This window comes from Puntigrus tetrazona, chromosome 20 (assembly GCF_018831695.1).
Source record: "Puntigrus tetrazona isolate hp1 chromosome 20, ASM1883169v1, whole genome shotgun sequence".
NCBI lineage: Eukaryota > Metazoa > Chordata > Actinopteri > Cypriniformes > Cyprinidae > Puntigrus > Puntigrus tetrazona.
The window spans coordinates 5,361,876-5,385,610 of record NC_056718.1 but is presented as its reverse complement, the minus strand read 5'-3'; the positions used below and the strand labels follow the sequence as shown (position 1 = coordinate 5,385,610).

The 23,735-nt window shown below is 38.6% G+C and overlaps 1 protein-coding gene across 1 annotated transcript; it reads left to right on the top strand.

Moving 5' to 3' along the window:
* The first annotated feature begins 430 nt into the window (after positions 1-430).
* ints7 (integrator complex subunit 7) lies at positions 431-9,658 on the top strand. The gene is made up of 20 exons (XM_043220488.1): positions 431-708; positions 858-987; positions 1,146-1,292; positions 1,446-1,583; positions 2,328-2,374; positions 2,446-2,645; positions 4,058-4,180; positions 4,260-4,377; positions 4,469-4,603; positions 4,755-4,852; positions 5,238-5,477; positions 5,564-5,701; positions 6,509-6,715; positions 6,806-7,000; positions 7,078-7,181; positions 7,372-7,440; positions 7,651-7,783; positions 7,877-7,975; positions 8,908-9,093; positions 9,205-9,658. The coding sequence occupies exons 1-20, from the start codon at positions 615-617 to the stop codon at positions 9,493-9,495; spliced, it is 2,892 nt and encodes a 963-aa protein (XP_043076423.1). The 5' UTR covers positions 431-614; the 3' UTR covers positions 9,496-9,658.
* Positions 9,659-23,735: the final 14,077 nt, after the last annotated feature.

The window sequence follows — 23,735 nt, the reverse complement described above, 5'->3', positions numbered from 1 at the left end:
GGAACAAAAGTTCAAAATCAAGACACAAAAAGTTGTTTTACAAAGTCAGTTAAAAAGTCGCATTTGAAAGTGATTAAAGCTAATTAAATCACTTATTATGTTATATTCATGCATTTGTAAGAATGGCCATTTATTTTCATTTTAATTAAACTTTGATGTTAACTTTTTCATTGATTAAAAATCATTATCTATGAAAATATTTAATTATTTTATTTTAAATAAATTAAATATTCATCTACTAAATATAATAGATAGATAGATAGATAGATAGATAGATAGATAGATAGATAGATAGATAGATAGATAGATAGATAGTACTTAATGTAAAGCAGAGTGAAAAATAAATTAGCAGAGACAATGACCAATCAGAGTTTAATGCCATCGTATAGGCCACGCCTCCTTTGGCACGACTCATTTGTTGTTTTCGCTTCTAGCGTTCTTTCTAGTTCAACGGAAACCCGACGTAAGTTCCTGGCGTTGTCACGTGACCTACACTGCAGCCGGGTCAACCCTTTCAAACTTCACACACAAAGTCTACCAGACCTAACGCATAAGATACACAGTCTCCCACTAATACCCGTCGGTCCACGTTGCACGCGATCTAATAACAAGCGATGTCGCTCTCCGCAGCGCGCTCGTTTCTGTCGGAGGCTGCTTACGGCGAGCAGGAGCTGGACGCCAACTCTGCGCTGATGGAGCTCGATAAAGGTAGCTCTTTATAAACACACGCCGGTGTGTTATGATCGAGCTACACGCCCTCTGTATCATCTGTTCACCTCATAACGCGGTAATGCGTTTGTCTGTATTCAGAATGAAATCTGAACTTACCCAGTCGTTCTTCTTTTTCGCACTTAAAGGTTTAAGGTCTTGTAAGCTGGGCGAGCAATGCGAGGCTGTGGTCCTCTTCCCCAAACTCTTTCAGAAGTATCCCTTTCCCATCCTCATCAACTCCGCCTTCCTGAAACTGGCAGACATCTTCAGGCTCGGGTAAGTACGAGCATTCAATGAAGCAAACGCACGTCTGTTAGCTTTGAGGCCGTGTATGCTGTCGAAAGGCGGCTCTCCTCTAAGCTTCGAGTGGTCAGCTGGCCGTTTGTACCGGATGAAAGCTTATGAATCTCTCATTTCCTCCCCTGTCGAATTAGGAACAACTTCCTGCGGCTCTGTGTGCTGAAGGTGACCCAGCTGAGCGAGAAACACCTGGAGAAGATCTTAAACGTGGATGAGTTTGTCAAAAGAGTGTTTTCTGTCATCCATAGCAACGACCCCGTTGCTAGAGCAATAACTCTCAGGTACTTGTGGGAGTTTTTCTGCTAATATCCAAGTTATCGATCGTTAAGCTCGGCCTAGACCTTCCTGGAATGCGCTTTGAAATAATAATGTGATAGTGTATATATGCGTGCCGATCATGTGTGTATGTTTTTGTGTCTTGTGCGTTCTGCCAGGATGTTGGGAAGCTTAGCCTCCATTATTCCAGAAAGAAAAAACGCCCATCACAGCATCCGGCAAAGTCTGGACTCTCATGATAATGTTGAAGTAGAGGCAGCCATTTTTGCGGCTGCTAGTTTCTCATCGCACTCGAAGTAAGTGTACTGTGACGGACAGTCTACTCAAAGACATTGGAGTGGATTTTAATATAGTTACATTTTTTTTTTTATTATTATTATTATTATTATTATTATTATTATTATTATTATTGTGGTAGTTATCTTCGTAGTAATCATTTTTGGTTTGTACAGGCATTTTGTTTGTACATATGTATGTATGTATGTATGTATGTATGTATATATATATATATATATATATATATATATATATATATATATATATATATATATATATATATATATATATTTTTTTTTTTTTTTTTTTGGGGGTAGTTTTGATTAAAAGTATAGTATTTAGAGTTTAATCAATTAATTTATTTTTATTATTTATTAGACGTTGTTTTATTTTAGTGTTAATATGTTTTAGTTTGTGTTGATGTTATTTCAAGAAAAAAAAAAAGTTTTATGTTTCTAGTGACGCTGATTAATCGCGCTCAATTGCTTCCAAAATAAAAGTTTTCTTTGACATAATATGTGTGCATACTGTGTACATGTATCAAAAAAATACACCCACATACAGTATATATATATTTAGAAAATATTTGCTTGTATATATTCATATGATTTATATTACATGTAAATATATTTAAAATATAAACGCAACGTATTTGTGTGTATGTGTGTATTTCTATATATAAAACTTTAATTTTGGATCGCTATTAATCGTTTGACGAGCGCTCATAGTACGTGCTTATTGTATCTTTTTTTTTTCCCCTCCAGAGATTTTGCTGCAGGAATTTGCAACAAGATTAGCGAAATGATTCAAGGTACGTGCTATCGTGGCGTCGCTTTGACTTGGCGTCCTCGGTCTGACCGGAGCGCGTGTGTTTGTCTGAAGGACTGGACACTCCAGTGGAGCTGAAGCTGAAGCTGATCCCGATGCTGCAGCACATGCACCACGACGCCAGCCAGGCCTCGTGCAGCAGGGAGTTACTGCAGGAGCTGGTGTCCTCCTACCCCTCCACAGCCCTGCTCATCGTCACGCTGCACACCTTCACCCAGCTGGCCACCTCCTCGCTCGTCGACATCCCCGAGCAGGTCAGAGCACGTCCGCCGTCCTGAAGGCCAGCCGTTCTTTTTTGTTTCTTTCCATCTTTCTAGCGGCGAACGGTTGATTAATGCTGCTTTTTGCAAAGAAGTCGTTTGCACTTTTGAAAAAAAAAAAAAAAAAAAAAAAGTCACAATGATTTTAATTTACGCTGTCTCTTTAACTCATTTCACTAAACGTTATTTGGTTTAACATTTAGGAATAATTTATTATTATAGCGTACTTTTGTTTGATTTGGTTTCACTAGTTCGTCGTTTGGATTTATGTTTATTTATTCATTAATGTTTTCATTTAAGATCAGTTTTGTATTGTTTCAACCCAGTTAAAAAAAAAATGAAGCTGATCGTGGAAGATGAATCGTGCATCACTATTATTATTATTATTATTTTTTATAATTGTTGCAAAATCAGTCGGTTTCTTCATATGTTCGGTATTTTTTGTTGTTAGTCTATGTAATATTCAGAGCAGCACAGTCTCGGTATCATTTTAAAGTCTAATACTAAGTAGAACATTTCGGTGCGCTCTGAAAACTGGGTCACAGACGGGAACATCCAGTGTAGACGGCTTCATCGATTATAATGTTATGGCACAACGTAATGCATTTCTGCTTTGAGTCTCTTCGTTTGAACTCGCTCTACATCATTTGAAGCCGTGTTTGCACTGCTGCCGGATGTCTTTTTGTTTCTCCTCAAGTGATCAATTTTAAATAATAAATAATTTTTAAAAATAAAAATCATAAAATGAATTGAAGTAGCTCTCATGTGGCAGTAGTGTTTAGCTCTTTGGATTATAAAAATTGCCAATATTTATTGGCATGCTGCTATTCAAATTCTTTTTTTTTTTAATTTAAGAAATGCGTACTTAGCAAACACACATTATGCAATTAAATTGTGTATATATCTATTTTATAGTCTTTTTCCTTTTTTTATGTTCACAAAATACTAAGCAGCACAAGTGTTTTTAATAATAATATCAGCATATTAGAATGATTTCTGAATCATTGTGACACTGAAGACTGGAGAAATTATGCTTAATGTATTACAGTATAATACAAAATATAAATATAAATATATATATATATATATATATATATATATATATATATATATATATAATTTACACTCACACTCACACACTTTATTTTTATTTTTAAATTGCTTTAATGTATTTTTGTTTTAATAAATGATTTTGATCATATAAATGCATTGAAATAAGAACCTTCTATAAACTCTATAGAAGAAAAAAAATACATTCTGACCCCAACAGTTTAAATGGTAATGTAATCTATCTCCATGTTACTATGTAATAAAATGATTTTCAGTTCCGGTCCTCCTCATATAATTGCTCACAATTGATTTATTTACTATTTTTTATTTTTATTAACTTCCTTTTGGACTGGTAGATTCGTCTGCTTCTCCAGTACCTGAAGGAAGACCCCAGAAAAGCGGTGAAGAGGCTCGCCATTCAGGATCTCAAGCTCTTAGCCAAAAAAGCTCCTCACTTGTGGACCAGGAAGAACATCCAGGTCAGAGAGATGTGAATGTATGTGGGACGGCTGCTTCACTCACTGCAGTAAACGTAATGTCCAAGTTGTGCGTTTGCAGGTTCTTTGCGAATGCGCTCTCAGCACCCCTTACAACAGTCTGAAGCTGGGCATGCTGTCTGTCCTCTCCACACTATCCGGGACCATTGCTATTAAACAGTACGTCAGTCCAAACACAGGTACAAAGCCACGTTCACTTAAAAGCGCATCTGTGCCAGACGATATCTCGTGGACCGGTTACATTTCTCACGAGCAACCTGATCTCGCTAGGTGAGTCCTCTCCGGCGCCCCGTCACACTGACCTGGTGAAGCTGGCGCAGGAGTGCTGTTACCATAGTAACCTAGAGGTGGCGGCCCACGGAATCACAGTGTTGACCAGTATCACCGTTTCCTGTCCCGAGAAAGGTTGGTTCCCAAACGTCTGCAGGCTTGTATAAACCCAAGATAGAGGATTTTTAAAGGGGCGATGTCATACGACGTCGCTAAAAAGAACGTTACTTGGTTCTGTGGATCGACGCCTTTAACGCTAAACGGCTTCATTGAAATGTTTTGTCAGAGGTCGTCCAGCTGGAACAGGAAACGGTGATGGGGATGGAGTCTCTCATTCTGCTCTGCAGTCAGGATGACAGCAAGACGGCGCAGGCCACGCTCAAAGTAAGAGGTTCTTCAGGGTGTACATCTCATTTCAAACAAAATGAGGCCGAAACTACATTTCGAGTTTGTTTCGAGACTTATTTTTTTACCTCGTTTAGCGGAGGACAGGCAGGAGAACATCTCCTAGTCACTGACACACTGGAGTGTTGAATAGCTCAACTGCCACAAATTGGTTCATAACACACTGGTTCATAACATTTCACCCAACGTAACACACAAAGCCCTATGCCTCTGTTTCTGACGCCCAATCGTAATAGATGATAAATAAAGCCACAGAGTAGTTCTATAAAAAAAGTGTAGAGATGAGAGATGGTTCAGGATCGTCTCTCTGCTCTTCACAGATGAAATGTTAACATGTTTGTGTGCGTGTGTGTGCATATCTCAGACGACGCTCACGTCTTTGGTGAAGATGTTGAAGAGCTGTCCTCATCTCAGCCAGAGCTCTGTGGATCTTCTCCTGGCTCAGCTGCACTGCTCGTGCGACTCTGCTCGGGTGCTCACGTGTCAGGCTCTGGCCGCTATCGCCACGCAGCAGCCGGTGCTGGCAGAGGGAATGCTGGGAGACCTGCTGGACCTCTTCAGGGTGGCAAGTCACAGAACCTCAGAGAAACAGCAGGAGCTTCTGGTGAGCACATGCCCAGATGATGTCCAAACGCAGCTGTTTAGGCCTCATTTTCCCAACAGGTAACATTTTCTTGTTGCGTTTCTTAGGTTTCTCTGGCAACAGTGTTATTCGTGGCCAGTCAGGCTTCACTCTCGGCCGAAGTAAAGACTGTTATCAGGCAGCAGTTGGAGAATGTGGCCAATGGGTGGACCGTGTACCGCATTGCCAGACAGGCCTCTCGTATGGTGAGCCGGAAGCCCATTCTGACTCCATTTGCTGATGTCTCTTAAAATCTTTAATTTAATTTATTTTATTTCATTTCACGCTATTTCTTAAAATCTTTTTTTTTTATTACATTTTTGTATTTAAATTATTTTCTTTTTGTTTTTAATTTTAATAAAATTAATTAATATTTTCTTTTGTTCTTTATTTCATTTAATGTAATTAAACTTTGACATTTTTAAATTCATTTGTTTTATTTTATTATAGTTTATTTTTATTCAATACGAATATTACAAAGTTATTATTTTATTTTTTAATTTCAATTTATTCAGTTTAACGCAATTTCATTTTTTAAATAATTGTTTTTCAGTTTTTTTTTATTTTGTTACTTTTTTCATTATATCTTATTCTTTTAATTACATTTTTCTTTTGTTTATTTTGTTATTACATTTGTACATTTTTATTAAATTGTAATGTAATTTTTCATTTCATTTTGCTTCAATTACTTTTCGATTTTTATTTAGTTTACATTTTATTTCCTCTTCATTTTGACTTGTTTTATTAATATAAATTCATTACTTTTCATTTTATTTCATTTCAATTACTTTTTACTTGTTTTTGGTTTACTTTGTTATTCTTTTTCACTTTGTCATATTTTATAAATTTTTTTTCATTTGATTTTGTTTTAATTACCCGATTAGATTTTTATTTTATTTCTTTTGCAATTATATTTTATTATCTTTTTTTCTTTCTTTTCAGTTTCTTTCATCGGGACAGTAGCTAGTGGCTGAACACAGTATGAAATGACCTCACCTGTAATTTGTCCACAGGGCTGCCATGATTTTTCCCGGGAGTTGTACCAAAGCCTCCGTACCCGCGTGGCCTCGGAGCACTTCTACTTCTGGCTCAACAGTCTGATGGAGTTCTCTCAGGCCGAGCAGTGCCTCAGCGGTCTTTCCGATGGAGACTACAGCGCGGCCATGAGCGCCATCTCCGAAGCGCTCAAATCCTACCAGAAGGGAATCGCGTCTCTCACGGTCAGGATTCACCGGGCGTCTTTGCGTGCGTTGTTTCACGTTCGTATCGAAGCAGCAATGTGATGGACTGTAATCTCGTGTGCTCCTCAGGCCGCCAGCACCCCGCTGAGTCCTTTGACGTTCCAGTGTGAGTTTGTGAAGCTGCGGATAGACACGCTTCAGGCCCTGTCCCAGCTCATCTGCACCTGCAACAGTCTGAAGACCAGCCCTCCTCCTGCCATCGCCACCACCATCGCTCTGTCGTCGGGCAGCGAGCTGCAGCGCTGCGGACGCATTTCAACACAGGTGCTCAAACATACCGTACAAACCGTTTCTTTTGCGACGACGGCACGTTTATTGTGCGTTTTCTTGGATGCGCTCAGATGAAATTAGCCATGGATGAATTCAGAAGCCTGGCTGCTCGCTACGCTGACCTGTATCAGTCTTCGTTTGACGCGGACTACTCCACCCTCCGTAATGTTGAACTGTATCCTTTCTGTTGCCTGTGGGGTTCAATCTGTGTGTTATTTATTCATTTAGTCTTATAGCTCTTATTACATGCTTTACTTTAGCCATCGCTTCAAACTAAATATGGCATGTGCGAAGCCACGATAAATGAAAACCTCATTCTAAAATATTTTTCCAAACATCTGTACTTTCCTTAAAACCTCTTTTAGACAGCAGCAAAGCTGCTTGCTTGTATCTTACGTTATTGAGGCTTTAATAATCGATCCACAAACAGCCAGGTGAGAATACTAACATTTACATAACTAGGAACTTGTCTTTTTAATATGTTTTACTGAGTAGATGAATAAATCATTGTCACTTCATGAATCATTCAAATAAATCTTAATAATAACGCTTCACATAATCGGCGTGGGAGGTTTGGAAGATAAAAAAGCAAAAAGACTAATATGATGATAGATAGAGGCGTCCACGAGGTTTCTCTGGTTCAGTTTCCAGGAGTTTGGCACACACGGATCAGTGCTGGCAGAGAGCGAGTATGAACTGAGAATGCTGGCTGTGTTCAATCACGTCCTGGAGGAAGTGGAAAATCTATGCAGGAAGCACCCTCCTGTTTCTTACCTGGTAATGATTTAAGGTTTTCATCTACTGACTGTAATCCATATGGATTCATATAGACTCTTTTTGACATTAAATGTGTGTTTTTTCTGTTTCAAGCACACTGGATGTCTGTGTGATGCTGTTATAGCCATTTTGAAGGTACCGCTGTCGTTCCAGAGATATTTCTTTCAGAAACTTCAATCCACCAGCATTAAAGTAAGTAACCTGTGTAATTATTATTATTATTTTTTATTTTTATGTGTCGTGTGTGTGTGTGTGTATATATGGCCTGTGACCTGCCAGAACTCAAATGGATTCGCTAATGGATGTCTACATCTACGCTGTCAATCAAAGTGAGGGGCGGGACTATACTAGGGTATGTTTTTGTACTTGGGGTGACAGCAGCAATAACGTAACTATAACAGGAAAATGATCGTTCATTAATCATATTTGATCATATTTAACATTTATAAGTTTCATTAAATGTCAGTAATAAACTGCATAAATTAAAGGGTCCTCTGTAAAGGTTTACAGTAGGATGTAGGTGATACAGTAATAACCCATCAGTGCTATACTGCCCCCTGCTGGCAAAGCTGCAAACAAACAGTGCAAATCTGGACGCAATTACCTATTTGCCACTTAAATTTATTGTTATCTTTATAATAGATCTTTTACGATTACCTCTATTGATTGATCAAAGCATTCGTCACGGTCGTCTGTGAGTGACGTCACCACCAAATACAAACACGCCCCCTAGTATTGTCCCGCCCCCCCATCGCTTTGATTGACAGCGTTGATGTAGACATCGGAAATTCTAATGCAAAAGGAATTGCGGTTCCATTCGAGTTTTGGCAGGTTACATGCATGACGCAGAGCAAATGTGGCTCGTGAGACATGGGAAATACAGTTGCAAACGGACTTTGGTTTTTCTCTTGGCGAAGCGAAAATTCAAACGGTAATGCAATATTTGCAGTTGCGTTTGGATCATGTCACAATTTATGAGTCCACGTATTGAAAACGCAAATGAAAATAAAATTTCAAATTCTATTTGAAAACAGTCCGGAAAATCCTTCCACATTGTGTGTGTGTGTGTGTGTATATTTATGTATGTGTATATGTATATAACATTTAGAAAATGCTCTTCTTAGCTTGCTCTCTCTCCATCTCCTCGTACACCAAACGAGCCAATCCCAGTGCAGAACAACCAGCAGCTGACTTTAAAGGTGGAGGGGGTGGTGCAGCACGGCTCCTCTCCAGGCCTGTTCCGCAAGATCCAGGCCGTCTGCCTCAAAGTCAGCTCTACTCTACAGACCAAACCCGCGTCTGACTTCAAGGTCGTTGTTGGTCCCCCAGCAATATTCTTCCAGCATTCGTGAAGGATCCGTGTCTTCTCACGCTCTCAATTCTTTTTTTTTTTTTTTTTTTTTTTTTTTTTTTTTTTTTAGATCCCTCTTGACTCCAAGACGAACGAGATCGAGCAGAAGGTGGAGCCTCATAATGATTACTTCAGCACACAGTTCCTGCTCAACTTCTCCATCCTGGGCACACACATGGTCTCGGTCGAAGCCTCGGTCGTAGACACCAGCGGGATCGAATGGAAGACGGGACCAAAAATCGCGGTATCGGTAAAGTCTCTGGAAGACCCTTATTCCCAGCAGCTGCGGCATCAGTTACAGCAGCAGCAGCAGAGCGGCCCACAGCCAGGACCCCAGAGGAACATCTTACCCCGACAGTGACCTGCATCTGGATTCATAGGGCTTCTGGGCTTTGCTCTGTTTTGTATGAGTTGAAACAGCTCTCTGGCTATTTGTGCTTATGTATTAATAAATCGGCTTACATTTTTTTTCTGTTGTGTACCAGAATAACTGTCAGTGTAAATGTTGAATAAAAATGACTAAACTAAAATAATTTATTATGTGTCTTCTTCGTTATGGTGGATGAGGTCAATACTAACAGGATTTATTTTTTTAATCGATCGGATACAAATTGGTTTTGTTTTTTTGTGGTAGTTATATTAAACATTTATATAGGACTGCGTTTTTATAGCAATAAATTATGCATGAGCCAAAATCTAACATTACAGTAAGCACATGTTGTTAATTAATATTACTCAGTACTCATTTTAATTAAAGTATAACAAGGGCACCTTGACATTTGTAATCATAAAGTTATGCAAGGTGCACTTTATGATGTAGCTAAACTTTCTAAGATTTTAAATGAACTGCAAGTACATGCTGAATACACCTAAATGCACTTATTTTTCACAAGTACAACTAATAGCAGAAGTAATATTGTGATTAAATTCACAGAACTCACTGCATCACATTCATTTTGTTATAAACCCCTGTGCATGTAAGTATAATCTTTCTTCACTCAAGTAAAGTTAATGACGTTGTGCATTTCTACAATGTTGCAGTTGAATCTGGCTGGCTGCATAAGCAACACTGATAGATGTTCTTGAGTCTGTGAAATGACTTTCAGATGGATTTAAATCAATGGATCACAACCTCTGCTGTACAGTATATAACTCCATTTAAAATCCATTTGCGAAAGGCCGCATTCGTAAACAGAGTAACACGGAATACCCTGTAGAAGTTGTTATTGTAAACATAGTGACTTGACCCAGACACCATTTAGTCCGTATTTTATATAGATTGTATTTAAAGCAATTTAACAGCAATATAAATCGCTATTCTTGTCATGAGCTCATGTTACAATCCATTATGAAACAAAAAAAATTGGGCTCCCCAAGGGGATTTTTCATGTAATAGTTGATTTTTAGTTTAGCTAGCCTAGTCTGTGATCATAGCCACCAGCAGCAGCTAGTAATGCTAGGCCTAATGAACCAATAAGACAAAGGAATGAGAAGAAAATGAGATTTACACTCCAACACACACACCATTTTGAACTGCTTATTCAGGCTACACCCGCAGCTCTCCAATACAGACATCCATGCAGAAACACACGCTAGAAATATGCATTAGCAATGCAGTTGAGCACTCACTGCGCACTTGCTAATCCAGCTTTAACGTTTACCAAAGTGTTAGAATACTTGAATTCATTTATAAAAATGGTCAGATGTTCTTTTTAAATCCAATTCTCTATCTTATAATTCATTCGCTATAATTGATAGAAAATGCAATCAGTTGTAAAAATGTGCAAAAAAAAAAGAAGAAAAAAAAGAATACACTGTGCATAACGTGTTTTTTATTTGTATGTATCAATACATTTTTTGTTGAATATAATTATTTATTGAATATAAGTACATGTATGTTATGTCCCTGCACTGGCGGATTTATTTATATATAAAACAAGTGGAAAGAACTGGACGTGCAGAATTTAGAATGTTGGCGCATGATGTCATAATGATCTGAAAGCTTGAAACTGCTGCTCTGGCTGCTATTTAGAACATATCTTTTGCGGATATTTAACCCAAACACTAATCTTACAGCTCGAAAGAGACGTTTCACAGTACATTCTGCAGCATTCTGCAGCATTCAGTGTTTTATGATGGCACTGTTTCGTGGTCTGATTGAGTGGATTCAATGTTTTGTTCACTGCGCACCCCAGAAAAAAAACGTGGGGTGCAGAAGTGGACAGAAGCAGAAGGGCCCCGATGGAAGGGCCCCTTGATGCTAGCAATGCTGATCAGACAAGACATTGCAAAGTATCGAAGTACCTTAATGAAGAGGAAAAAAGAGAAGTGGGGAGGAAGAGAAAGTCAAAGAAGGAAAGAAAGATGGTGGATGAGAAAGAATCAGGCGAAAAGGAAGACGAGACCAAAGACCCAAAATGTGCCACTTCATCTCTCCTCCTAATGGATGCTGAATCTGAAGAGGATGAGTCTGAGACTGAGCACGAGCAAGCGCTGGAGGCTGGGGTGAAGCAGAAACCAATGTTTGCGAAGGTCCATCCTATAGCTCCGCAAGAGTCAAGTGACTCTGAGAAAAAGGAGTATGGAGACTCCAAAGCTGAAGCTTTACGAAAGGCTAAAGAACTGGATGAAGCAGAATGACAAGGCTGTTCTGTGTGGACTACAGCAATGCTCCCAAGAAAGAGAGCCAGCAACTTGTAAAACGTAAAAACCAGCAAGTGCTGGAGGCTGAGGTGAAGCAGAAAGCCGTGTTTGAGAAGGTCCATCCTGTAGTTCTGGAACTGTCGGATGACTCTGAGAAAAAGAAACGTGAAGACTCCAAAGCTGAGGCTTTACGAAAGGCTAAAGAACTGGATGAACGAATGACGAGGCTGTTCTGCGTGAGATTACAGCCCTTGTCCTGAGAAGGAGAAGCAACAACCTTCAAGAAAAGGTCAAGAGAAGCCTAAGAAGAAAGGGAAAAAATAACTGGTCCTTTCAGCTGGACAAAGAAAAAGTTAAAAACGATAAATGAAGAAAAAAAGAGTCCGAAAAGTATGAAAAATACTCGTCTGAAGAGTTCCTGAGAGAATTAAAATCACACAACCATATCTATAGCTCTTTCTCTAATGCCTAGAAAGTAATACATATACAGTGTATGACAATGGCCATAAGATGGATGTAACAGAATTAAAGATGTTTGTAAATAAAGATTGAAGCAGATGTTGAATAATATGCCTTGAGTCCTATGTCTGTCACCATTGTGCACTTCAGGAATAATGTGTGTAAAATATAACTACTAAATGACTAAATTAGGATTACAAAAGCAAGTTTATAGTGTTGTAAAATACACAGGTAATTTATTTTTAAAACAGGTCAAAATAAAAAGGAAAATGTTATAAAAAAATACATTTTAATTTTTTTTCTTGAATGTATTGTATTTAATTCACATGCAAGTATCTTCCTTTAAATTAAATCAAAATTGTAAAATGCTCTTCAAAAGGTAGACAAAGGCAACAGAAAGATAGTCTTAAATTAACTTGCACACTGGGTCAATCCTGACATAAACAGGAGATATTAAACAGTAAACTGTCCCAAAAACAAGTATTTGTAACTTGGATTCTACAAGTTTAAATGTCCTGAAGTTACTCCCACCATTAATATGAAGACTTTCTGTGTCATAAACACTGCTTTTGTGAATTTGTTCAGTAACTGCCATACGATCATCTCCAGGGAAGACAAAAGTACAAAACAGAAAAAGCAGAGTTCAGCACAGGAGTCTTAAACAATTAAGCATTTGATTTCACCTGTCACTTTTTTGCTTGTGAATGAATCAGTGTTTTTGAACACATAAATGAGATTTACACTCCAACACACACACCATTTTGAACTGCTTATTCAGGCTACACCCGCAGCTCTCCAATACAGACATCCATGCAGAAACACACGCTAGAAATATGCATTAGCAATGCAGTTGAGCACTCACTGCGCACTTGCTAATCCAGCTTTAACGTTTACCAAAGTGTTAGAATACTTGAATTCATTTATAAAAATGGTCAGATGTTCTTTTTAAATCCAATTCTCTATCTTATAATTCATTCGCTATAATTGATAGAAAATGCAATCAGTTGTAAAAATGTGCAAAAAAAGAAGAAAAAAAAGAATACACTGTGCATAACGTGTTTTTTATTTGTATGTATCAATACATTTTTTGTTGAATATAATTATTTATTGAATATAAGTACATGTATGTTATGTCCCTGCACTGGCGGATTTATTTATATATAAAACAAGTGGAAAGAACTGGACGTGCAGAATTTAGAATGTTGGCGCATGATGTCATAATGATCTGAAAGCTTGAAACTGCTGCTCTGGCTGCTATTTAGAACATATCTTTTGCGGATATTTAACCCAAACACTAATCTTACAGCTCGAAAGAGACGTTTTACAGTACATTCTGCAGCATTCTGCAGCATTCAGTGTTTTATGATGGCACTGTTTCGTGGTCTGATTGAGTGGATTCAATGTTTTGTTCACTGCGTACCCAGAAAAAAACGTGGGGTGCAGAAGTGGACAGAAGCAGAAGGGCCCCCGATGGAAGGGCCCCTTGATGCTAGCAATGCTGATCAGACAAGACATTGCAAAGTATCGAAGTACCTTAATGAAGAGGAAAAAAGAGAAGTGGGGAGGAAGAGAAAGTCAAAGAAGGAAAGAAAGATGGTGGATGAGAGAGAATCAGGCGAAAAGGATAACGAGACCAAAGACCCAACTCCATTACGAATTGAGGTCAAACCACAACCAACTCCACCAGCCGCTGAGATCAAAACATCGGCTGGTTCTTCCTTCATAAAGTCACCCGTGAAAGAGCCACTGGTGGCTAAAAGAGCCTCTCGACGCCTGCCTCCACTGACCACCAAGACCAGACCTCCTTCATCAGGGGAACAACCAATGCTGGCTCAAAAGCTATCACAACAGCCAGATATTAATGTTAAACCCCTGCCTGCTTCTTCTTTCATGAAATCTTCTCCTTTATCACTGGCAAATATTGCTCCTAAAGCTACTCTCTGCGGTTCTTCTGTGGCGGACGCTGAGGTGGTTCAAAAGGCATCTCGACAACTGGTTCGACCAGCCACAGAAACGCTGGAAACTCCAAAGCCAGTCATGTCCAGTTCTACACCCTCTAAGTCTCCAGAAGAGGAACCACAGCTGGTCCAAAGAGCCTCTCGATTCCTGATTCCAGCAGCCATCGAGAGCGTACCACTGCAATCGGTGGCTAAACCGTCAATGCTTCAAAGGACCTCCAGACATTTTGCTCCAAAACCTCCGCGTGGATCTGTTTTGCTCAAACCCAAAAGAGCATCTCGACATGTGACTCCACCAGCCGAGGAACCAGTGGCAGAACCACTGTTTGTTAAGCACACGCAGACACACTCTCTGTCGCATTCAGTGGATGAACGACAGATGGAACAAGGGAGGCTTCCTTCAAGACAAATTCTTAAATGTGCCACTTCACCTCTCCTCCTAATGGATGCTGAATCTGAAGAGGATGAGTCTGAGACTGAGCACGAGCAAGCGCTGGAGGCTGGGGTGAAGCAGAAACCAATGTTTGCGAAGGTCCATCCTATAGCTCCGCAAGAGTCAAGTGACTCTGAGAAAAAGGAGTATGGAGACGCCAAAGCTGAAGCTTTACGAAAGGCTAAAGAACTGGATGAACGAATGACAAGGCTGTTCTGTGTGGACTACAGCAATGCTCCCAAGAAAGAGAGCCAGCAACTTGTAAAACGTAAAAACCAGCAAGTGCTGGAGGCTGAGGTGAAGCAGAAAGCCGTGTTTGAGAAGGTCCATCCTGTAGTTCTGGAACTGTCGGATGACTCTGAGAAAAAGAAACGTGAAGACTCCAAAGCTGAGGCTTTACGAAAGGCTAAAGAACTGGATGAACGAATGACGAGGCTGTTCTGCGTAGATTACAGCCCTTGTCCTGAGAAGGAGAAGCAACAACCTTCAAGAAAAGGTCAAGAGAAGCCTAAGAAGAAAGGAAAAAAATAACTGGTCCTTTCAGCTGGACAAAGAAAAAGTTAAAAACGATAAATGAAGAAAAAAAAGAGTCCAAAAAGTATGAAAAATACTCGTCTGAAGAGTTCCTGAGAGAATTAAAATCACACAACCATATCTATAGCTCTTTCTCTAATGCCTAGAAAGTAATACATATACAGTGTATGACAATGGCCATAAGATGGATGTAACAGAATTAAAGATGTTTGTAAATAAAGATTGAAGCAGATGTTGAATAATATGCCTTGAGTCCTATGTCTATCACCATTGTGCACTTCAGGAATAATGTGTAAAATATAACTACTAAATGACTAAATTAGGATTACAAAAGCAAGTTTATAGTGTTGTAAAATACACAGGTAATTTATTTTTAAAACAGGTCAAAATAAAAAGGAAAATGTTATAAAAAAATACATTTAATTTTTTTTTTCTTGAATGTATTGTATTTAATTCACATGCAAGTATATTCCTTTAAATTAAATCAAAATTGTAAAATGCTCTTCAAAAGGTAGACAAAGGCAACAGAAAGATAGTCTTAAATTAACTTGCACACTGGGTCAATCCTGACATAAACAGGAGATATTAAACAGTAAACTGTCCCAAAAACAAATATTTGTAACTTGGATTCTACAAGTTTAAATGTCCTGAAGTTACTCCCACCATTAATATGAAGACTTTCTGTGTCATAAACACTGCTTTTGTGAATTTGTTCAGTAATTGCCATACGATCATCTCCAGGGAAGACAAAAGTACAAAACAGAAAAAGCAGAGTTCAGCACAGGAGTCTTAAACAATTAAGCATTTGATTTCACCTGTCACTTTTTTGCTTGTGAATGAATCAGTGTTTTTGAACACATAAATGAGATTTACACTCCAACACACACACCATTTTGAACTGCTTATTCAGGCTACACCCGCAGCTCTCCAATACAGACATCCATGCAGAAACACACGCTAGAAATATGCATTAGCAATGCAGTTGAGCACTCACTGCGCACTTGCTAATCCAGCTTTAACGTTTACCAAAGTGTTAGAATACTTGAATTCATTTATAAAAATGGTCAGATGTTCTTTTTAAATCCAATTCTCTATCTTATAATTCATTCGCTATAATTGATAGAAAATGCAATCAGTTGTAAAAATGTGCAAAAAAAAAAAAAGAATACACTGTGCATAACATGTTTTTTATTTGTATGTATCAATACATTTTTTGTTGAATATAATTATTTATTGAATATAAGTACATGTATGTTATGTCCCTGCACTGGCGGATTTATTTATATATAAAACAAGTGGAAAGAACTGGACGTGCAGAATTTAGAATGTTCGCGCATGATGTCATAATGATCTGAAAGCTTGAAACTGCTGCTCTGGCTGCTATTTAGAACATATCTTTTGCGGATATTTAACCCAAACACTAATCTTACAGCTCGAAAGAGACGTTTTACAGTACATTCTGCAGCATTCTGCAGCATTCAGTGTTTTATGATGGCACTGTTTCGTGGTCTGATTGAGTGGATTCAATGTTTTGTTTACTGCGTACCCAGAAAAAAACGTGGGGTGCAGAAGTGGACAGAAGCAGAAGGGCCCCCGATGGAAGGGCCCCTTGATGCTAGCAATGCTGATCAGACAAGACATTGCAAAGTATCGAAGTACCTTAATGAAGAGGAAAAAAGAGAAGTGGGGAGGAAGAGAAAGTCAAAGAAGGAAAGAAAGATGGTGGATGAGAAAGAATCAGGCGAAAAGGAAGACGAGACCAAAGACCCAAAATGTGCCACTTCATCTCTCCTCCTAATGGATGCTGAATCTGAAGAGGATGAGTCTGAGACTGAGCACGAGCAAGCGCTGGAGGCTGGGGTGAAGCAGAAACCAATGTTTCGAAGTCCATCCTATAGCTCCGCAAGAGTCAAGTGACTCTGAGAAAAAGGAGTATGGAGACTCCAAAGCTGAAGCTTTACGAAAGGCTAAAGAACTGGATGAACGAATGACAAGGCTGTTCTGTGTGGACTACAGCAATGCTCCCAAGAAAGAGAGCCAGCAACTTGTAAACGTAAAAACCAGCAAGTGCTGGAGGCTGAGGTGAAGCAGAAAGCCGTGTTTGAGAAGGTCCATCCTGTAGTTCTGGAACTGTCGGATGACTCTGAGAAAAAGAAACGTGAAGACTCCAAAGCTGAGGCTTTACGAAAGGCTAAAGAACTGGATGAACAGAATGACGAGGCTGTTCTGCGAGATTACAGCCCTTGTCCTGAGAAGGAGAAGCAACAACCTTCAAGAAAAGGTCAAGAGAAGCCTAAGAAGAAAGGGAAAAAAATAACTGGTCCTTTCAGCTGGAGAAAGAAAAAGTTAAAAACGATAAATGAAGAAAAAAAAGAGTCCGAAAAGTATGAAAAATACTCGTCTGAAGAGTTCCTGAGAGAATTAAAATCACACAACCATATCTATAGCTCTTTCTCTAATGCCTAGAAAGTAATACATATACAGTGTATGACAATGGCCATAAGATGGATGTAACAGAATTAAAGATGTTTGTAAATAAAGATTGAAGCAGATGTTGAATAATATGCCTTGAGTCCTATGTCTGTCACCATTGTGCACTTCAGGAATAATGTGTGTAAAATATAACTACTAAATGACTAAATTAGGATTACAAAAGCAAGTTTATAGTGTTGTAAAATACACAGGTAATTTATTTTTAAAACAGGTCAAAATAAAAAGGAAAATGTTATAAAAAAATACATTTAATTTTTTTTTTCTTGAATGTATTGTATTTAATTCACATGCAAGTATCTTCCTTTAAATTAAATCAAAATTGTAAAATGCTCTTCAAAAGGTAGACAAAGGCAACAGAAAGATAGTCTTAAATTAACTTGCACACTGGGTCAATCCTGACATAAACAGGAGATATTAAACAGTAAACTGTCCCAAAAACAAGTATTTGTAACTTGGATTCTACAAGTTTAAATGTCCTGAAGTTACTCCCACCATTAATATGAAGACTTTCTGTGTCATAAACACTGCTTTTGTGAATTTGTTCAGTAACTGCCATACGATCATCTCCAGGGAAGACAAAAGTACAAAACAGAAAAAGCAGAGTTCAGCACAGGAGTCTTAAACAATTAAGCATTTGATTTCACCTGTCACTTTTTTGCTTGTGAATGAATCAGTGTTTTTGAACACATAAATGAGATTTACACTCCACACACACACACCATTTTGAACTGCTTATTCAGGCTACACCCGCAGCTCTCAATACAGACATCCATGCAGAAACACACGCTAGAAATATGCATTAGCAATGCAGTTGAGCACTCACTGCGCACTTGCTAATCCAGCTTTAACGTTTACCAAAGTGTTAGAATACTTGAATTCATTTATAAAAATGGTCAGATGTTCTTTTTAAATCCAATTCTCTATCTTATAATTCATTCGCTATAATTGATAGAAAATGCAATCAGTTGTAAAATGTGCAAAAAAAAAAAAAGAATACACTGTGCATAACGTGTTTTTTATTTGTATGTATCAATACATTTTTTGTTGAATATAATTATTTATTGAATATAAGTACATGTATGTTATGTCCCTGCACTGGCGGATTTATTTATATATAAAACAAGTGGAAAGAACTGGACGTGCAGAATTTAGAATGTTCGCGCATGATGTCATAATGATCTGAAAGCTTGAAACTGCTGCTCTGGCTGCTATTTAGAACATATCTTTTGCGGATATTTAACCCAAACACTAATCTTACAGCTCGAAAGAGACGTTTTACAGTACATTCTGCAGCACTCTGCAGCATTCAGTGTTTTATGATGGCACTGTTTCGTGGTCTGATTGAGTGGATTCAATGTTTTGTTCACCGCATACCCAGAAAAAAACGTGGGGTGCAGAAGTGGACAGAAGCAGAAGGGCCCCCGATGGAAGGGCCCCTTGATGCTAGCAATGCTGGCCAGACAAGACATTGCAAAGTATCGAAGTACCTTAATGAAGAGGAAAAAAGAGAAGTGGGGAGGAAGAGAAAGTCAAAGAAGGAAAGAAAGATGGTGGATGAGAAAGAATCAGGCGAAAAGGAAGACGAGACCAAAGACCCAAAATGTGCCACTTCATCTCTCCTCCTAATGGATGCTGAATCTGAAGAGGATGAGTCTGAGACTGAGCACGAGCAAGCGCTGGAGGCTGGGGTGAAGCAGAAACCAATGTTTGCGAAGGTCCATCCTATAGCTCCGCAAGAGTCAAGTGACTCTGAGAAAAAGGAGTATGGAGACTCCAAAGCTGAAGCTTTACGAAAGGCTAAAGAACTGGATGAACGAATGACAAGGCTGTTCTGTGTGGACTACAGCAATGCTCCCAAGAAAGAGAGCCAGCAACTTGTAAAACGTAAAAACCAGCAAGTGCTGGAGGCTGAGGTGAAGCAGAAAGCCGTGTTTGAGAAGGTCCATCCTGTAGTTCTGGAACTGTCGGATGACTCTGAGAAAAAGAAACGTGAAGACTCCAAAGCTGAGGCTTTACGAAAGGCTAAAGAACTGGATGAACGAATGACGAGGCTGTTCTGCGTAGATTACAGCCCTTGTCCTGAGAAGGAGAAGCAACAACCTTCAAGAAAAGGTCAAGAGAAGCCTAAGAAGAAAGGGAAAAAAATAACTGGTCCTTTCAGCTGGAGAAAGAAAAAGTTAAAAACGATAAATGAAGAAAAAAAAGAGTCCGAAAAGTATGAAAAATACTCGTCTGAAGAGTTCCTGAGAGAATTAAAATCACACAACCATATCTATAGCTCTTTCTCTAATGCCTAGAAAGTAATACATATACAGTGTATGACAATGGCCATAAGATGGATGTAACAGAATTAAAGATGTTTGTAAATAAAGATTGAAGCAGATGTTGAATAATATGCCTTGAGTCCTATGTCTGTCACCATTGTGCACTTCAGGAATAATGTGTGTAAAATATAACTACTAAATGACTAAATTAGGATTACAAAAGCAAGTTTATAGTGTTGTAAAATACACAGGTAATTTATTTTTAAAACAGGTCAAAATAAAAGGAAAATGTTATAAAAAAAATACATTTAATTTTTTTTTTCTTGAATGTATTGTATTTAATTCACATGCAAGTATCTTCCTTTAAATTAAATCAAAATTGTAAAATGCTCTTCAAAAGGTAGACAAAGGCAACAGAAAGATAGTCTTAAATTAACTTGCACACTGGGTCAATCCTGACATAAACAGGAGATATTAAACAGTAAACTGTCCCAAAAACAAGTATTTGTAACTTGGATTCTACAAGTTTAAATGTCCTGAAGTTACTCCCACCATTAATATGAAGACTTTCTGTGTCATAAACACTGCTTTTGTGAATTTGTTCAGTAACTGCCATACGATCATCTCCAGGAAGACAAAAGTACAAAACAGAAAAAGCAGAGTTCAGCACAGGAGTCTTAAACAATTAAGCATTTGATTTCACCTGTCACTTTTTTGCTTGTGAATGAATCAGTGTTTTTGAACACATAAATGAGATTTACACTCCAACACACACACCATTTTGAACTGCTTATTCAGGCTACACCCGCAGCTCTCCAATACAGACATCCATGCAGAAACACACGCTAGAAATATGCATTAGCAATGCAGTTGAGCACTCACTGCGCACTTGCTAATCCAGCTTTAACGTTTACCAAAGTGTTAGAATACTTGAATTCATTTATAAAAATGGTCAGATGTTCTTTTTAAATCCAATTCTCTATCTTATAATTCATTCGCTATAATTGATAGAAAATGCAATCAGTTGTAAAAATGTGCAAAAAAAAAGAAGAAAAAAAAGAATACACTGTGCATAACGTGTTTTTTATTTGTATGTATCAATACATTTTTTGTTGAATATAATTATTTATTGAATATAAGTACATGTATGTTATGTCCCTGCACTGGCGGATTTATTTATATATAAAACAAGTGGAAAGAACTGGACGTGCAGAATTTAGAATGTTGGCGCATGATGTCATAATGATCTGAAAGCTTGAAACTGCTGCTCTGGCTGCTATTTAGAACATATCTTTTGCGGATATTTAACCCAAACACTAATCTTACAGCTCGAAAGAGACGTTTCACAGTACATTCTGCAGCATTCTGCAGCATTCAGTGTTTTATGATGGCACTGTTTCGTGGTCTGATTGAGTGGATTCAATGTTTTGTTCACTGCGTACCCAGAAAAAAACGTGGGGTGCAGAAGTGGACAGAAGCAGAAGGGCCCCCGATGGAAGGGCCCCTTGATGCTAGCAATGCTGATCAGACAAGACATTGCAAAGTATCGAAGTACCTTAATGAAGAGGAAAAAAGAGAAGTGGGGAGGAAGAGAAAGTCAAAGAAGGAAAGAAAGATGGTGGATGAGAGAGAATCAGGCGAAAAGGATAACGAGACCAAAGACCCAACTCCATTACGAATTGAGGTCAAACCACAACCAACTCCACCAGCCGCTGAGATCAAAACATCGGCTGGTTCTTCCTTCATAAAGTCATCCGTGAAAGAGCCACTGGTGGCTAAAAGAGCCTCTCGACGCCTGCCTCCACTGACCACCAAGACCAGACCTCCTTCATCAGGGGAACAACCAATGCTGGCTCAAAAGCTATCACAACAGCCAGATATTAATGTTAAACCCCTGCCTGCTTCTTCTTTCATGAAATCTTCTCCTTTATCACTGGCAAATATTGCTCCTAAAGCTACTCTCTGCGGTTCTTCTGTGGCGGACGCTGAGGTGGTTCAAAAGGCATCTCGACAACTGGTTCGACCAGCCACAGAAACGCTGGAAACTCCAAAGCCAGTCATGTCCAGTTCTACACCCTCTAAGTCTCCAGAAGAGGAACCACAGCTGGTCCAAAGAGCCTCTCGATTCCTGATTCCAGCAGCCATCGAGAGCGTACCACTGCAATCGGTGGCTAAACCGTCAATGCTTCAAAGGACCTCCAGACATTTTGCTCCAAAACCTCCGCGTGGATCTGTTTTGCTCAAACCCAAAAGAGCATCTCGACATGTGACTCCACCAGCCGAGGAACCAGTGGCAGAACCACTGTTTGTTAAGCACACGCAGACACACTCTCTGTCGCATTCAGTGGATGAACGACAGATGGAACAAGGGAGGCTTCCTTCAAGACAAATTCCTAAATGTGCCACTTCATCTCTCCTCCTAATGGATGCTGAATCTGAAGAGGATGAGTCTGAGACTGAGCACGAGCAAGCGCTGGAGGCTGGGGTGAAGCAGAAACCAATGTTTGCGAAGGTCCATCCTATAGCTCCGCAAGAGTCAAGTGACTCTGAGAAAAAGGAGTATGGAGACGCCAAAGCTGAAGCTTTACGGAAGGCTAAAGAACTGGATGAACGAATGACAAGGCTGTTCTGTGTGGACTACAGCAATGCTCCCAAGAAAGAGAGCCAGCAACTTGTAAAACGTAAAAACCAGCAAGTGCTGGAGGCTGAGGTGAAGCAGAAAGCCGTGTTTGAGAAGGTCCATCCTGTAGTTCTGGAACTGTCGGATGACTCTGAGAAAAAGAAACGTGAAGACTCCAAAGCTGAGGCTTTACGAAAAGCTAAAGAACTGGATGAACGAATGACGAGGCTGTTCTGCGTAGATTACAGCCCTTGTCCTGAGAAGGAGAAGCAACAACCTTCAAGAAAAGGTCAAGAGAAGCCTAAGAAGAAAGGGAAAAAAATAACTGGTCCTTTCAGCTGGACAAAGAAAAAGTTAAAAACGATAAATGAAGAAAAAAAAGAGTCAGAAAAGTATGAAAAATACTCGTCTGAAGAGTTCCTGAGAGAATTAAAATCACACAACCATATCTATAGCTCTTTCTCTAATGCCTAGAAAGTAATACATATACAGTGTATGACAATGGCCATAAGATGGATGTAACAGAATTAAAGATGTTTGTAAATAAAGATTGAAGCAGATGTTGAATAATATGCCTTGAGTCCTATGTCTATCACCATTGTGCACTTCAGGAATAATGTGTGTAAAATATAACTACTAAATGACTAAATTAGGATTACAAAAGCAAGTTTATAGTGTTGTAAAATACACAGGTAATTTATTTTTAAAACAGGTCAAAATAAAAGGAAAATGTTATAAAAATACATTTAATTTTTTTTTCTTGAATGTATTGTATTTAATTCACATGCAAATATATTCCTTTAAATTAAATCAAAATTGTAAAATGCTCTTCAAAAGGTAGACAAAGGCAACAGAAAGATAGTCTTAAATTAACTTGCACACTGGGTCAATCCTGACATAAACAGGAGATATTAAACAGTAAACTGTCCCAAAAACAAATATTTGTAACTTGGATTCTACAAGTTTAAATGTCCTGAAGTTACTCCCACCATTAATATGAAGACTTTCTGTGTCATAAACACTGCTTTTGTGAATTTGTTCAGTAATTGCCATACGATCATCTCCAGGGAAGACAAAAGTACAAAACAGAAAAAGCAGAGTTCAGCACAGGAGTCTTAAACAATTAAGCATTTGATTTCACCTGTCACTTTTTTGCTTGTGAATGAATCAGTGTTGTTGAACACATATCTTAAACGA

What these genes read in the sequence shown, in the direction of transcription:
- ints7 (XM_043220488.1), top strand. Translation starts at nt 615, where the DNA reads ATGTCGCTCTCCGCAGCGCGCTCGTTTCTGTCGGAGGCTGCTTACGGC. An exon ending in CGGCGCAGGCCACGCTCAAA is followed by an intron (nt 4,853 to 5,237) that starts GTAAGAGGTTCT and finishes TGCATATCTCAG; the next exon opens with ACGACGCTCACGTCTTTGGT. An exon ending in AGGGAATCGCGTCTCTCACG is followed by an intron (nt 6,716 to 6,805) that starts GTCAGGATTCAC and finishes TGTGCTCCTCAG; the next exon opens with GCCGCCAGCACCCCGCTGAG.